Source organism: Chiloscyllium punctatum, chromosome 47 (genome assembly GCF_047496795.1).
Source record: "Chiloscyllium punctatum isolate Juve2018m chromosome 47, sChiPun1.3, whole genome shotgun sequence".
NCBI classification, from domain to species: Eukaryota; Metazoa; Chordata; class Chondrichthyes; order Orectolobiformes; family Hemiscylliidae; genus Chiloscyllium; species Chiloscyllium punctatum.
In genome coordinates this window covers 4,289,247-4,303,685 of record NC_092785.1, presented here as the reverse complement: position 1 = coordinate 4,303,685, position 14,439 = coordinate 4,289,247, and the positions used below count along the sequence as shown (strand labels likewise).

Here is a 14,439-nt window from a genome sequence, read left to right as displayed (position 1 = left end):
CAGTGAGTGTGGGAATACACTGAAACTCCCCTGTGTAATATTGAGAGTGAGTGTGGGAATACAGTTGACCTCCCCTGTGTAATATTGACAGTGAGTGTGGGAATAGACTTAAACTCCACTGTGTAATATTGACAGTGAGTGTGCGAATATACTTAAACTCCACTGTGTAATATTGAGATTCAGTGAGGGAATATACTTAAACCCCCCTATGTAATATTGACAGTGAGTGTGGGAATATACTTAAACCCCCCTGTGTAATATTGACAGTGAGTGTGGGAATATACTTAAACTCCCCTGTGTAATATTGACAGTGAGTGTGGGAATATACTTAAACTCCCCTGTGCAATATTGACAGTGAGTGTGAGAATATACTTAAACTCCCCTGTGTAATATTGACAGTGAGTGTGTGATTAGACTTAAACTCCCCTGTGTAATATTGAGATTCAGTGTGGGAATATACTTAAACTTCTCTGTGTAATATTGAGAGTGAGTGTTGGAATATGCTTAAACTCCCCTGTGTAATATTGACAGTGAGTGTGGGAATATACTTAAACTCCCCTGTGTAGTATTGACAGTGAGTGTGGGAATATACTTAAACTCCCCTGTGTAGTATTGACAGTGAGTGTGGGAATACACTTAAACTCCCCTGTGTAATATTGAGAGTGAGTGTGGGAACACACTTCACCTCCCCTGTGTAATATTGACAGTGAGTGTGGGAATAGACTTAAACTCCACTGTGTAATATTGGCAGTGAGTGTGGGAATATACTTAAACTCCCCTGTGTAATATTGAGAGTGAGTGTGGGAATATACTTAAACTCCCCGGTGTAATATTGAGAGTGAGTGTGGGAATATACTGAAACTCCACTGTGTAATATTGACAGTGAGTGTGGGTATACACTTAAACCCCCCTGTGTAATGTTGACAGTGAGTGTGGGAATATACTTAAACTCCCCTGTGTAATATTGACAGTGAGTGTGGGAATATACTTAAACCCCTCTATGTAATATTGACAGTGAGTGCGGGAATATACTTAAACGCGTTTGTGCAATATTGACTGTGAGTGCGGGAATACACTTAAAACCCCCTGTTTAATATTGAGAGTGAGTGTGGGAATATACTTAAACTCCCCGGTGGAATATTGAGAGTTAGTGTGGGAATATACTTAAACTCCCCTGTGTAATATTGACAGTGAGTGTGGGAATAAACTTAAACTCCCCTGTGTAATATTGACAGTGAGTGTGGGAATAAACTTTAACTCCCCTGTGTAATATAGATAGGGAGGTTGGGAATACACTTAAACTCCCCTGTGTAATATTGACAGTGAGTGTGGGAATATACTTCAACGCCCCCAGTGTAATATTGACAGTGAGTGTGGGAATATACTTGAACTACCCTGCGTAATATTGACACTGAGTGTGGTTATACATTTAAACACCCTGTGTCATATTGACAGTGACTGTGGGAATATACTTAAACCCTCCTATGTAATATTGACAGTGAGTGTGGGAATATACTTAAACTCCCTTGTGCAATATTGACAGTGAGTGTTGGAATATACTTCAACCCCCCAGTGTAATATAGACAGTGAGTGCGGAAATATACTTAAACTCCCCTGTGCAATATTGACAGTGAGTGCGGGAATATAGTTAAACTCCCCTGTGTAATATTGACAGTGAGTGTGGGAATACACTTCAACCCCCCCAGTGTAACATTGACAGTGATTGCGGGAATATACTTAAACTCCCCTGTGCAATATTGACAGCGAGTGCGGGAATATACTTAAACTCCCCTGCGTAATATTGACAGTGAGTGTGCGAATACACTTGACCTCCCCTGTGTAATATTGACAGAGAGTGTGGGAATACACTTGACCTCCCCTGTGTAATATTGACAGTGAGTGTGGGAATAGACTTAAACTCCACTGTGTAATATTGAGAGTGAGTGTGGGAATATACTTAAACTCCCCTGTGTAATATTGACAGTGAGTGTGGGAATACAGTTGACCTCCCCTGTGTAATATTGACAGTGAGTGTGGGAATAGACTTAAACTCCACTGTGTAATATTGACAGTGAGTGTGCGAATATACTTAAACTCCCCTATGTAATATTGACAGTGAGTGCGGGAATATACTTAAACTCCCTTGTGCAATATTGACAGTGAGTGCGGGAATATACTTAAACTCCCCTGTGTAAGATTGACTGTGAGTGCGGGAATATACTTAAACTCCCCTGTGTAATATTGACTGTGAGTGCGGGAATATACTTAAACTCCCCTGTGTAATATTGAGAGTGAGTGTGGGAATATACTTAAACTCCCCTGTGTGATATTGACAGTGAGTCTGGGAATCTACTTAAACTCCCCTGCGTAATATAAGATTAGATTACTTAAAGTGTGGAAACAGGCCCTTCTTCCCAACAAATCCACACCGCCCCGCCGAAGCGCAACCCACCCATACCCCTACCTTTACCCCTTACCTAACACTACGGGCAATTTAGCATGGCCAATTCACCAGACCTGCACATCTTTGGACTGTGGGATGAAACCGGAGCACCCGGAGGAAACCCTCGCAGACACGGGGAGAATGTGCAAACTCCACACAGCTAGTCGCCTGAGGCGGGAATTGAACCCGGATCTCTGGCGCTGTGAGGCAGCAGTGCTAACCACTGTGCCACCGTGCCACCCTACCCTGTGCCTCACCTATTGACGGTGAGTCTGGGAGTATACTTAAACTCCCCTGTGTAATGTTGATAGTGAGTGTGGGAATACACTTAATCTCCCCGATGCAATACAGACAGTGAGTGTGGGAATATACTTAAACTCCCCTGTGTAATATTGACAGAGAGTGTGGGAATACACTTAAACCCCCCTGCGTAATATTGACAGTGAGTGTGGGAATATATTAAACTCCCCTGTGTAATAGTGACAGAGAGTGTGGGAATTTACTAAAAACTCCCCTGAGTAATAGTGACAGTGAGTGTGGGAATAGAGTTAAACTCCCCTGTGTAGTATTGACAGTGAGTGTGGGAATATACTTAAAATCCCCCTGTGTAATATTGACAGTGAGTGTGGGAATACACTTAAAATCCCCCTGTGTAATATTGACAGTGAGTGTGGGAATACACTTAAACTCCCCTGTGTAATAATGACAGTGAGTGTGGGAATTTACTAAAGACTCCCCTGAGTAATAGTGACATTGAGTGTGGGAATAGAGTTAAACCCTCTGTGTAATATTGACAGTGAGTGTGGGAATATACTTAAACTCCCCTGTGTAATATTGACAGTGAGTGTGGGAATATACTTAAACTCCACTGTGTAATATTGACAGTGAGTGTGGGAATATACTTAAACTCCCCGGTGTAATATTGATAGTGAGAGTGGGAATATACTTAAACTCCCCTGTGTAATATTGATAGTGAGAGTGGGAATATACTTAAACTCCCCTGTGTAATGTAGACAGAGAGTGTGGGAATATACTTAAACCCCCCTGTGCAATACTGACAGTGAGTGTGGGAATGGACTTAAACGCCGTGTGTAATATTGACAGTGAGTGTGGGAATATACTTAAACTCTCCTGTGTAATATTGACAGTGATTGTGGGAATATACTTAAACTCCCCTGTGTAATATTTACAGTGATTGTCGGAATACACTTAAACTCCCCTGTGTCATATTGACAGTGAGTTCGGGAATACACTTAAATTCCCCTGTCTATTATTGACAGTAAGTGTGGGAATATAGTTAAACTCCCCTCTGTAATGTAGACTGAGTGTTTGGGAATATACTTAAACTCCCCTGTGTATTATTGACAGTGAGTGTGGGGATATACTTAAACTCCCCTATGCAATACTGACAGTGAGTGTGGGAATAGACTGAAACGCCCTGTGTAATATTGACAGTAAGTGTGGGAATATGCTTAAACTCCCCTGTGTAATATTGACAGTGAGTGTGGGAATACACTTAAACTCCCCGGTGTAATATTGACAGTGAGTGCAGGAATATACTTAAACTCCCCTGTGTAATATTGACAGTGAGTGTGGGAATATACTTAAACTCCCCTGTGTAATAGTGACAGTGAGCGTGGGAATATACTTAAACTCCCCTGTGTAATAATGACAGTGAGTGTGGGAATATATTAAACTCCCCTGTGTAATATTGACAGTGAGTGTGGAAATATACTTAAACTCCCCTGTGTAATATTGACAGTGAGTGTGGGAATATATTTAAACTCCCCTGTGTAATGTAGACAGTGAATGTGGGAATAGACTTAAACTCCCCTGTGTAATATTGACAGTGAGTGTGGGAATATACTTAAACTCCCCTGTGCAATATTGACAGTGAGTGTGGGAATATACCTAAACTCCCCTGTGTAATTGTGACAGTGAGCGTGGGAATATACTTAAACTCCCGTGTGTAATATTGACAGTGAGTGTGGGAATAGACTTAAACTCCCTTGTGTAATATTGACAGTGAGTGCGGGAATACGCTTAAACTCCTCTGTGTAATATTGACAGTGAGAGTGGGAATATACTTAAACGCCCCTGTGTAATATTGACAGTGAGTGCGGGAATAGACTTAAACCCTCTGTGTAATATTGACAGTGAGTGTGGGAATACACTTAAACTCCCCTGTGTAATATTGACAGTGATTGTCGGAATACACTTAAACTCCCTTGTGTAATAATGACAGTGAGTGTGGGAATATACTTAAACTCCCCTGTTAATATAGACAGTGAGTGTGGGAATATACTTAAACTCCCCTGTGTAATATTGACAGTGAGTGTGGGAATATACTTAAACTCCCCTGTGTAATATTTACAGTGATTGTCGGAATACACTTAAACTCCCCTGTGTCATATTGACAGTGAGTGCGGGAATACACTTAATCTCCCCTGAGTAATATTGACAGTTAGTGTGGGAATAGACTTAAACGCCCTGTGTAATATTGACAGTGAGTGTGGGAATATACTTAAACTCCCCTATGTAATATAGACAGTGAGTGTGGGAATACACTTTAACTCCCCTACGCAATACTGACAGTGAGTGTGGGAATATACTTAAACTCCCCTGCGTAATATTGACAGTGAGTGTGGGAATATACTTAAACTCCCCTGTGTAATATTGACAGTGAGTGTGGGCATATACTTAAACTCCCCTGTGTAATATTCACAGTAAGTGTGGGAATATACTTAAACTCCCCTGTGTAATATTGACAGTGAGTGTGGGAATACACTTAATCTCCCCTGAGTAATATTGACAGTTAGTGTGGGAATAGACTTAAACCCCCCTGTGTAATATTGACAGTGAGTGTGGGAATACACTTAAACTCCCCTGTGTAATATTTACAGTGAGTGTCGGAATACACTTAAACTCCCCCTTGTAATATTGACAGTAAGTGCGGGAATACACTTAAATTGCCCTGTGTAATATTGACAGGAAGTGTTGGAATATAGTTAAACTCCACTGTGTAATGTAGACTGAGTGTTTGGGAATATACTTAAACTCCCCTTTGTAATATTAACAGTAAGTGTGGGGATATACTTAAACTCCCCTGTGTAATATCGACAGAGAGTGTGGGAATACACTTAAACTCCCCTGTGTAATATTGACAGTGAATGTGGGAATATACTTTAACTCCCCGGTGTAATGTAGTCAGAGAGTGTGGGAATACACGTAAACCACCTGTGTAATATAGACAGTGATGTGGGAATATACTTAAACTCCCCTGTGTAGTATTGACAGTGAGTGTGGTAATACACTTGACCTCCCCTGTGTAATATTGACAGAGAGTGTGGGAATACACTTGACCTCCCCTGTGTAATGTAGACAGAGAGTGTGGGAATACACTTAAACCCCCCTGTGTAGTATTGACAGTGAGTGTGGGAATATACTTAAAATCCCCCGTGTGTAATATTGACAGTGAGTGTGGGAATACACTTAAACTCCCCTGTGTAGTATTGACAGTGAGTGTGGGAATATACTTAAAATCCCCCGTGTGTAATATTGACAGTGAGTGTGGGTATACACTTAAACTCCCCTGTGTAATATTGACAGTGAGTGTTGGAATACACTTAAACTCCCCCTTGTAATATTGACAGTGAGTGTGGGAATACACTTAAATTCCCCTGTGTAATATTGACAGGAAGTGTTGGAATATAGTTAAACTCCACTGTGTAATATTGACAGTAAGTGTGGGGATATACTTAAACTCCCCTGTGTAATATCGACAGAGAGTGTGGGAATACACTTAAAACCCCCTGTGCAATACTGACAGTGAGTGTGGGAATGAACTTAAACGCCCTGTGTAATATTGACAGTGAGTGTGGGAACACACTTAATCTCCCCGGTGTAATATTGAGAGTGAGTGTGGGAATATCCTTAATCTCCCCTTTGTCTTATAGACAGTGAGTGTGGGAATACACTTTAACTCCCCTGTGCAATGCTGACAGTGAGTGTGGGAGTACACTTAAATTCCCCTGTGTAATATTGTCAGTAAGTGTGGGAATATACTTAAACTCCCCTGTGTAATATTGACAGTGAGTGTGGGCCTATACTTAAACTCCCCTGTGTAATATTGACAGTGAGTGCGGGAGTACACTTAAATTCCCCTGTGTAATATTGACAGTAAGTGTGGGAATATACTTAAACTCCCCTGTGTAATATTTACAGTGATTGTTGGAATACACTTAAACTCCCCTGAGTTATATTGACAGTGAGTGCGGGAATACACTTAAATTCCCCTGTCTATTATTGACAGGATGTGTGGGAATATAGTTAAACTCCACTGTGTAATATTGACAGTAAGTGTGAGGATATACTTAAACTCCCCTGTGTAATATCGACAGAGTGTGTGGGAATACACTTAAACCCCCCTGTGCAATACTGACAGTGAGTGTGGGAATGGACTTAAACGCCCTGTGTCATATTGACAGTGAGTGTGGGAATATACTTAAACTCCCCTGTGTAATATAGACAGTGAGTGTGGGAATACACTTAATCTCCCCGATGCAATACAGTCAGTGAGTGTGGGAATATACTTAAACTCCCCTGTGTAATGTAGACAAAGAGTGTGGGAATACACTTAAACTCCCCTGTGTAATATTGACAGTGAATGTGGGAATATACGTAAACTCCCCTGAGTAATATTGACAGTTAGTGTGGGAATAGACTTAAACTCCCCTGTGTAATATTGACAGTGAATGTGGGAATATACTTTAACTCCCCTGAGTAATATTGACAGTTAGTGTGGGAATAGACTTAAACTCCCCTGTGTAATATTTACAGTGAGTGTCGGAATACACTTAAATTCCCCTGTGTAATATTGACAGGAAGTGTTGGAATATAGTTAAACTCCACTGTGTAATGTAGACTGAGTGTTTGGGAATACACTTAAACTCCCCTTTGTAATATTAACAGTAAGTGTGGGGATATACTTAAACTCCCCTGTGTAATATCGACAGAGAGTGTGGGAATACACTTGACCTCCCCTGTGTAATATTGACAGAGAGTGTGGGAATACACTTGACCTCCCCTGTGTAATGTAGACAGAGAGTGTGGGAATACACTTAAACCCCCCTGTGTAGTATTGACAGTGAGTGTGGGAATATACTTAAAATCCCCTGTGTAGTTTTGACAGTGAGTGTGGGAATATACTTAAAATCCCCCGTGTGTAATATTGACAGTGAGTGTGGGTATACACTTAAACTCCCCTGTGTAATATTGACAGTGAGTGCGGGAATACACTTAAATTCCCCTGTGTAATATTGACAGGAAGTGTTGGAATATAGTTAAACTCCACTGTGTAATATTGACAGTAAGTGTGGGGATATACTTAAACTCCCCTGTGTAATATCGACAGAGAGTGTGGGAATACACTTAAACCCCCCTGTGCAATACTGACAGTGAGTGTGGGAATGAACTTAAACGCCCTGCGTAATATTGACAGTGAGTGTGGGAATATACTTAAACTCCCCTGTGTAATATTGACAGTGAGTGTGGGCCTATACTTAAACTCCCCTGTGTAATATTGACAGTGAGTGCGGGAGTACACTTAAATTCCCCTGTGTAATATTGACAGTAAGTGTGGGAATATACTTAAACGCCCCTGTGTAATATTTACAGTGATTGTCGGAATACACTTAAACTCCCCTGAGTCATATTGACAGTGAGTGCGGGAATACACTTAAATTCCCCTGTCTATTATTGACAGGAAGTGTGGGAATATAGTTATACTCCACTGTGTAATGTAGACTGAGTGTTTGGGAATATACTTAAACTCCCCTGTGTAATATAGACAGTGAGTGTGGGAATACACTTTAACTCCCCTATGCAATACTGACAGTGAGTGTGGGAATACACTTAATCTCCCCGATGCAATACAGTCAGTGAGTGTGGGAATATACTTAAACTCCCCTGTGTAATGTAGACAAAGAGTGTGGGAATACACTTAATCTACCCTGAGTAATATTGACAGTTAGTGTGGGAATATACTTAAACTCCCCTGTGTAATATTGACAGTGAGTGTGGGAATACACTTTAACTCCCCTATGCAATACTGACAGTGAGTGTGGGAATACACTTAATCTCACCGATGCAATACAGTCAGTGAGTGTGGGAATACACTTAAACTCCCCTGTGTAGTATTGACAGTGAGTGTGAGAATATACTTAAAATCCCCCGTGTGTAATATTGACAGTGAGTGTGGGTATAGACTTAAACCCCCCTGTGTAATATTGACAGTGAGTGTTGGAATATATTAAACTCCCCTGTGTAATATTTACAGTGATTGTCGGAATACACTTAAAGTCCCCCTTGTAATATTGACAGTGAGTGCGGGAATACACTTAAATTCCCCTGTGTAATATTGACAGGAAGTGTTGGAATATAGTTAAACTCCACTGTGTAATATTGACAGTAAGTGTGGGGATATACTTAAACTCCCCTGTGTAATATCGACAGAGAGTGTGGGAATACACTTAAACCCCCCTGTGCAATACTGACAGTGAGTGTGGGAATGAACTTAAACGCCCTGTGTAATATTGACAGTGATTGTGGGAATATACTTAAACTCCCCTGTGTAATATTGAGAGTGAGTGTGGGAATACAATTAATCTCCCCTTTGTCTTATAGACAGTGAGTGTGGGAATATACTTAAACTCCCCTGCGTAATATTGACAGTGAGTGTGGGCCTATACTTAAAACTCCCCTGTGTAATATTGACAGTGAGTGCGGGAGTACACTTAAATTCCCCTGTGTAATATTGACAGTAAGTGTGGGAATATACTTAAACGCCCCTGTGTAATATTTACAGTGATTGTCGGAATACACTTAAACTCCCCTGAGTCATATTGACAGTGAGTGCGGGAATACACTTAAATTCCCCTGTCTATTATTGACAGGAAGTGTGGGAATATAGTTAAACTCCCCTGTGTAATATCGACAGAGAGTGTGGGAATACACTTAAACTCCCCTGTGCAATACTGACAGTGAGTGTGGGAATGGACTTAAACGCCCTGTGTAATATTGACAGTGAGTGTGGGAATATACTTAAACTCCCCTGTGTAATATTTACAGTGTGTGTGGGAATACACTTAATCTCCCCTGTGTAATATTGACAGTGAGTGTGGGAATACACTTAATCTCCCCTATGCAATACAGACAGTGAGTGTGGGAATATACTTAAATTCCCCTGTGTAATATTGACAGTGAGTGTGGGAATATACTTAAACTCCCCGGTGTAATATTGAGAGTGAGTGTGGGAATATCCTTAATCTCCCCTTTGTAATATTGACAGTGAGTGTGGGCATACACTTAATCTCCCCTATGCAATACAGACAGTGAGTGTGGGAATATACTTAAACTCCCCTGTGTAATGTAGACAGAGTGTGTGGGAATACACTTAAACTCCCCTGTGCAATGTAGACAGAGAGTGTGGGAATACACTTAATCTACCCTGAGTAATATTGACAGTTACTGTGGGAATAGACTTAAACCCCCCTGCGTAATATTGACAGTGAGTGCGGGAATATATTAAACTCCCCTGTGTAATATTGACAGTGATTGTGGGAATATACTTAAACTCCCCTGTGTAATAGTGACAGTGAGTGTTGGAATATACTTAAACTCCCTTGTGTCATATTGACAGTGAGTGTCGGAAAAGTCTTTAACTCCCCTGTGTAATATTGACAGTCAATGTGGGAATAGACTTAAACCCCCCTGTGTAATATTGACAGTGAGTGTGGGAATATACTTAAACTCCCCTGTGTAATATTGACAGTGATTGTGGGAATATACTTAAACTCCCCTGTGTAATATTGACAGTGAGTGTGGGAATATACTTAAACTCCCCTGTGTAATATTGACAGTGAGTGCGGGAATATACTTAAACTCCCCTGTGTAATATTGACAGTGAGTGTGGGAATATACCTAAACTCCTCTGTGTAATAATGACAGTGAGTGTGGGAATACACTTAAACTCCCCTGTGTAATATTGACAGTGATTGTGGGAATATACCTAAACTCCCCTGTGTAATATTGACAGTGAGTGTGGGAATATACATAACACTCTGTGTCATATTTACGTGAGGAATAAGAGATTGGTCAAAGAAAGAGTCGGGCTGATCAGGGATAGCAGAGGGAATTTGTGTGTGGAGTCTGAGGACGTAGGGGAGGCCCTAAATGAGTTTTTTGCTTCTGTCTTTATGAAAGAAACGAACTTTGTAGTGAATGAAACCTTTGAAGAGCAGGTGTGCATGCTGGAATAGATAGAGATAGAGGAAGCTGATGTGCTGAAAATTTTGTCCAACATTAAGATTGACAAGTCGCCAGGCCCGGACCAGATTTGTCCTCGGCTGCTTTGGGAAATGAGAAATGCAATTGCTTCACCAATTGTGAAGATCTTTTCATCCTCGCTCTCCACTGGAGTAGTACCTGAGGACTGGAGAGAGGCAAATGTAATTCCTCTCTTCAAGAAAGGAAATAGGGAAATCCCCGGCAATTACAGACCAATAAGTCTCACGTCTGTCGTCTGCAAGGTGTTAGAAAGGATTCTGAGGGATAGGATTTATGACCATCTGGAAGAGCATTGCTTGATTAAATGCAGTCAACACGTCTTTGTGAGGGGCAGGTCATGCCTCACAAACCTTATCGAGTTCTTTGAGGATGTGACTAGAAAAGTTGATGAGGGTCGAGCTGTGGATGTGGTGTATATGGACTTCAGCAAGGCATTTGATTAGGTTCCCCATGGTAGGCTCATTCAGAAGGTCAGGAGGAATGGGATACAGGGGAACTTAGCTGTCTGGATACAGAATTGGCTGGTCAACAGAAGACAGCGGGTGGTAGTAGAAGGAAAATATTCTGCCTGGAAGTCTGTGGTGAGTGGTGTTCCACAGGGCTCTGTCCTTGGGCCTCTACTGTTTGTAATTTTTATTAGTGACTTGGATGAGGGGATTGAAGGATGGGTCAGCAAGTTTGCAGATGACACAAAGGTTGGAGGTGTCATTGACAGAATAGAGGGCTGTTGTAGGCTGCAGCGGGACATTGACAGGATGCAGAGATGGGCTGAGAGGTGGCAGATGGAGTTCAACCCGGATAAATGCAAGGTGATGCATTTTGGAAGGTCGAATTTGAAAGTTGAGTACAGGATTAAGGATAGGATTCTTGGCAGTGTGGAGGATTGAGTTTAAGAGTCATGAGATACACGTATCTCCCTCTGGGTGAAAACGTTGCCCCTTAGGTCTCTTTTATATCTTTCCCCTCTCACCCTAAACCTATGACCTCTAGTTGTGGTCTCCCCGACCCCAGGGAAAAGACTTTGCCTATTTATCCTATCCATGTCCCTCATAATTTTGTAAACCTCTATAAGGTCACCCCTCAGCCTCCGACGCTCCAGGGAAAACAGCCCCAGCCTGTTCAGCCTCTCCCTGTAGCTCAAACCGTCCAACCCTGGCAACATCCTTGTCAATTTTTCCCTGAATCCTTTCAAGTTTCACAACATCTTTCCGATAGGAAGGAGACCAGAATTGCACACAATATTCCAACAGTGGCCTAACCAATGTCCTGTACAGCCACAACATGACCCCCCAACTCCTGTACTCAATACTCTGACCAATAAAGGAAAGCATACCAAACGCTGCCTTCACTCTCCTATCGACCTGCGACTCCACTTTCAAGGAGCTATGAACCTGCACTCCAAGGTCTCTTTGTTCAGCAACACTCCCTCGGACCTTACCATTAAGTGGATAAGTCCTGCTAAGATTTGCTTTCCCAAAATGCAGCCCCTCACATTTATCTGAATTAAACTCCATCTGCCACTTCTCAGCCCATTGGCCCATCTGGTCCAGATCCTGTTGTAATCTGAGGGAACCCCCTTTCGCTGTCCACTACACCCTCCATGGATGGAGTGTTTCAGTGACAGAGAGAGAGAGAGAGAGAGGCTGGATAAACTTGGCCCGGTTTCTTTAGCGCAGCAATGTTTGACGGGGTGGGTGGGGGGGGTGGGAATCCTGGTCGAAGTGTGTATGATTACGGACAGCGGGAGGGTGGGGAATGGGAATAAACAATTGCTCTTGGCAGAGGAGTGGATAACCAGGGGGCTTCGATTTCAGGTCAAGGGCGGGAGGGAATTCGAAGGGAATGAAGGAGAACGTTTCCCACCCAGAGATGGGAAACTGCCGAGTGGTGAGGGAGAGGTAGCACAAAGACGAACACTTGAAATGCCAGAGAGACAAGAGTAGGTAGGTGCTTGATGTAAAAGCGATGGGCTGAACGGCCTCTTTCGGTGCTGTAGCTCTCTCCAACTTTGCCCAAACTACAGCATAAAGGGAGGAACAGTAAGGAAAATTTGGTCAACTGTTCCGAAACTCTATTTTGGTCAAGACGGGGAGCCACATTTGAGGGATTGGAAAGGTCCTAGCTCCTGCCCATCCTGTATTTGTTTTGTTTTGCATTCTCTGATGACCTTCTCCTCCCTCCTGTCGTTCTGCAGGACCAGTGCCAGGGGCTGACGGAGAAAGTGACTGGTAACCTGAGCCTATCTGAGACGGACGGTATCCCCCTGGCGGGCACCAGTCGCTGGAGCGAGCTCTCCGACCAGGAGCGTCTCAACCAGAACTTCCATGCCTACAAGATCTTCAGCACTTACCTGCGGCTGTACCTGAACAACGTTCCGGACTGTGGGCAGTACCCGCGCCTGCCGGACTCCATCATGGAGCTCTACACGCAGACGGAGAGCTTTGTGGTGCTGATCAGTCAGCTGACGATGGCCATGGGTCTGCCCGTGCCCTCAGTCAGGGTGCCCAACGTTGACACCCCCAAGGACTGGGATCGGAAGGTCTGGGGCCATCATCTCTTGGTGGAACTCAGTAACTGGTCGCTGCGTTCTGTGCGTGACTTTAGCAAACTGAAGACCAACCTCTCGTCCAACCGAGCGCGCCGGAACCAGCTGAGGGGGGCGCAGCTGAGGTAAGACGCCTCGCTGCCAAGGCCATGCCCCCCCCCCCACCAACCCATCCACCCACACCGCCAACCCCACCCACCCACACCGCCAATCCCACCCACACCGCCAATCCCACCCAACCCAATCCAACCCAACCCGATCCCATCCAACCCAACCTAAACCAACCCAATCCAACCCAACCCAATCCAACCCAACCCAACCCAACCCAATCCAACCCAACCCAATCCAATTCCACCCAATCCTACCCAATCCAACCCAACCCAAACCAATCCCATGCAACCCAACCTAAACCAACCCAACCTAAACCAACCCAACCCAACCCAATCCAACTCCACCCAACCCAATCCAACTCAACCCAACCCAACCCAATCCAACACAACCCAACCCAACCCAATCCAATCCAACTCAACCCAACCCAACCCAACCCAATCCAACCCATTCCAACTCAACCCAACCTCAACCTCATTCCTGATGATGAAGGGTTTTTGCCCGTAGCGTCAATTTCCCAGCTCCTCGGATGCTGCCTGACCTGTGCCTTTCCAGCACCACTCTGATCTAAACCCTAACCTCAACCAACCCAACCCAACCCAAATCCTAATGTCTATCAAAGAGAGGGGAATCCGCGGCTAGCAGCCGCCAGAAGATGGCCAACTGACCTCTGACCTTGGGAGGAGGAATGCTGGGGGGAGGAGGGGAGTGAGCCACTGGCCCACAGGGGGTGGGGATTGTTCTTGAAGGGAGTGGGTCACCCAGGTTTGAGAAAACCCAGAAACCCTTGAGCGCTGATCCCAATGTTTCACTGGGTGGGCGGTGCGTAAAAAGGGCTGTTTCTTTTTTGGTCGCGGTGCTCCCCCTCCACCTGAGGGAGCATGGCATCCGCCTCCAGCCTCACCTGCTGGTAGGAGAGCGGAACTGCATTCCAACTGCCCACGTTCACTTTGCAGTCCTGTTCTGTGTGCGGATGTCCCTGTGACGGGTTAGGGGC

General features: G+C 43.7%; 1 protein-coding gene across 1 annotated transcript in view; it reads left to right on the top strand.

Moving 5' to 3' along the window:
* Positions 1 to 14,145, top strand: part of LOC140468507 (ciliary neurotrophic factor-like) — a 35,919-nt gene extending 21,774 nt beyond the window's left edge. Inside the window, exon 2 of the mRNA XM_072564585.1 lies at positions 12,984 to 14,145. Within this exon, the coding sequence (XP_072420686.1) occupies positions 12,984 to 13,463 (480 nt within the window). The 3' untranslated portion in view covers positions 13,464 to 14,145. The remainder of the gene's footprint in view (positions 1 to 12,983) is intronic.
* Positions 14,146 to 14,439: the final 294 nt, after the last annotated feature.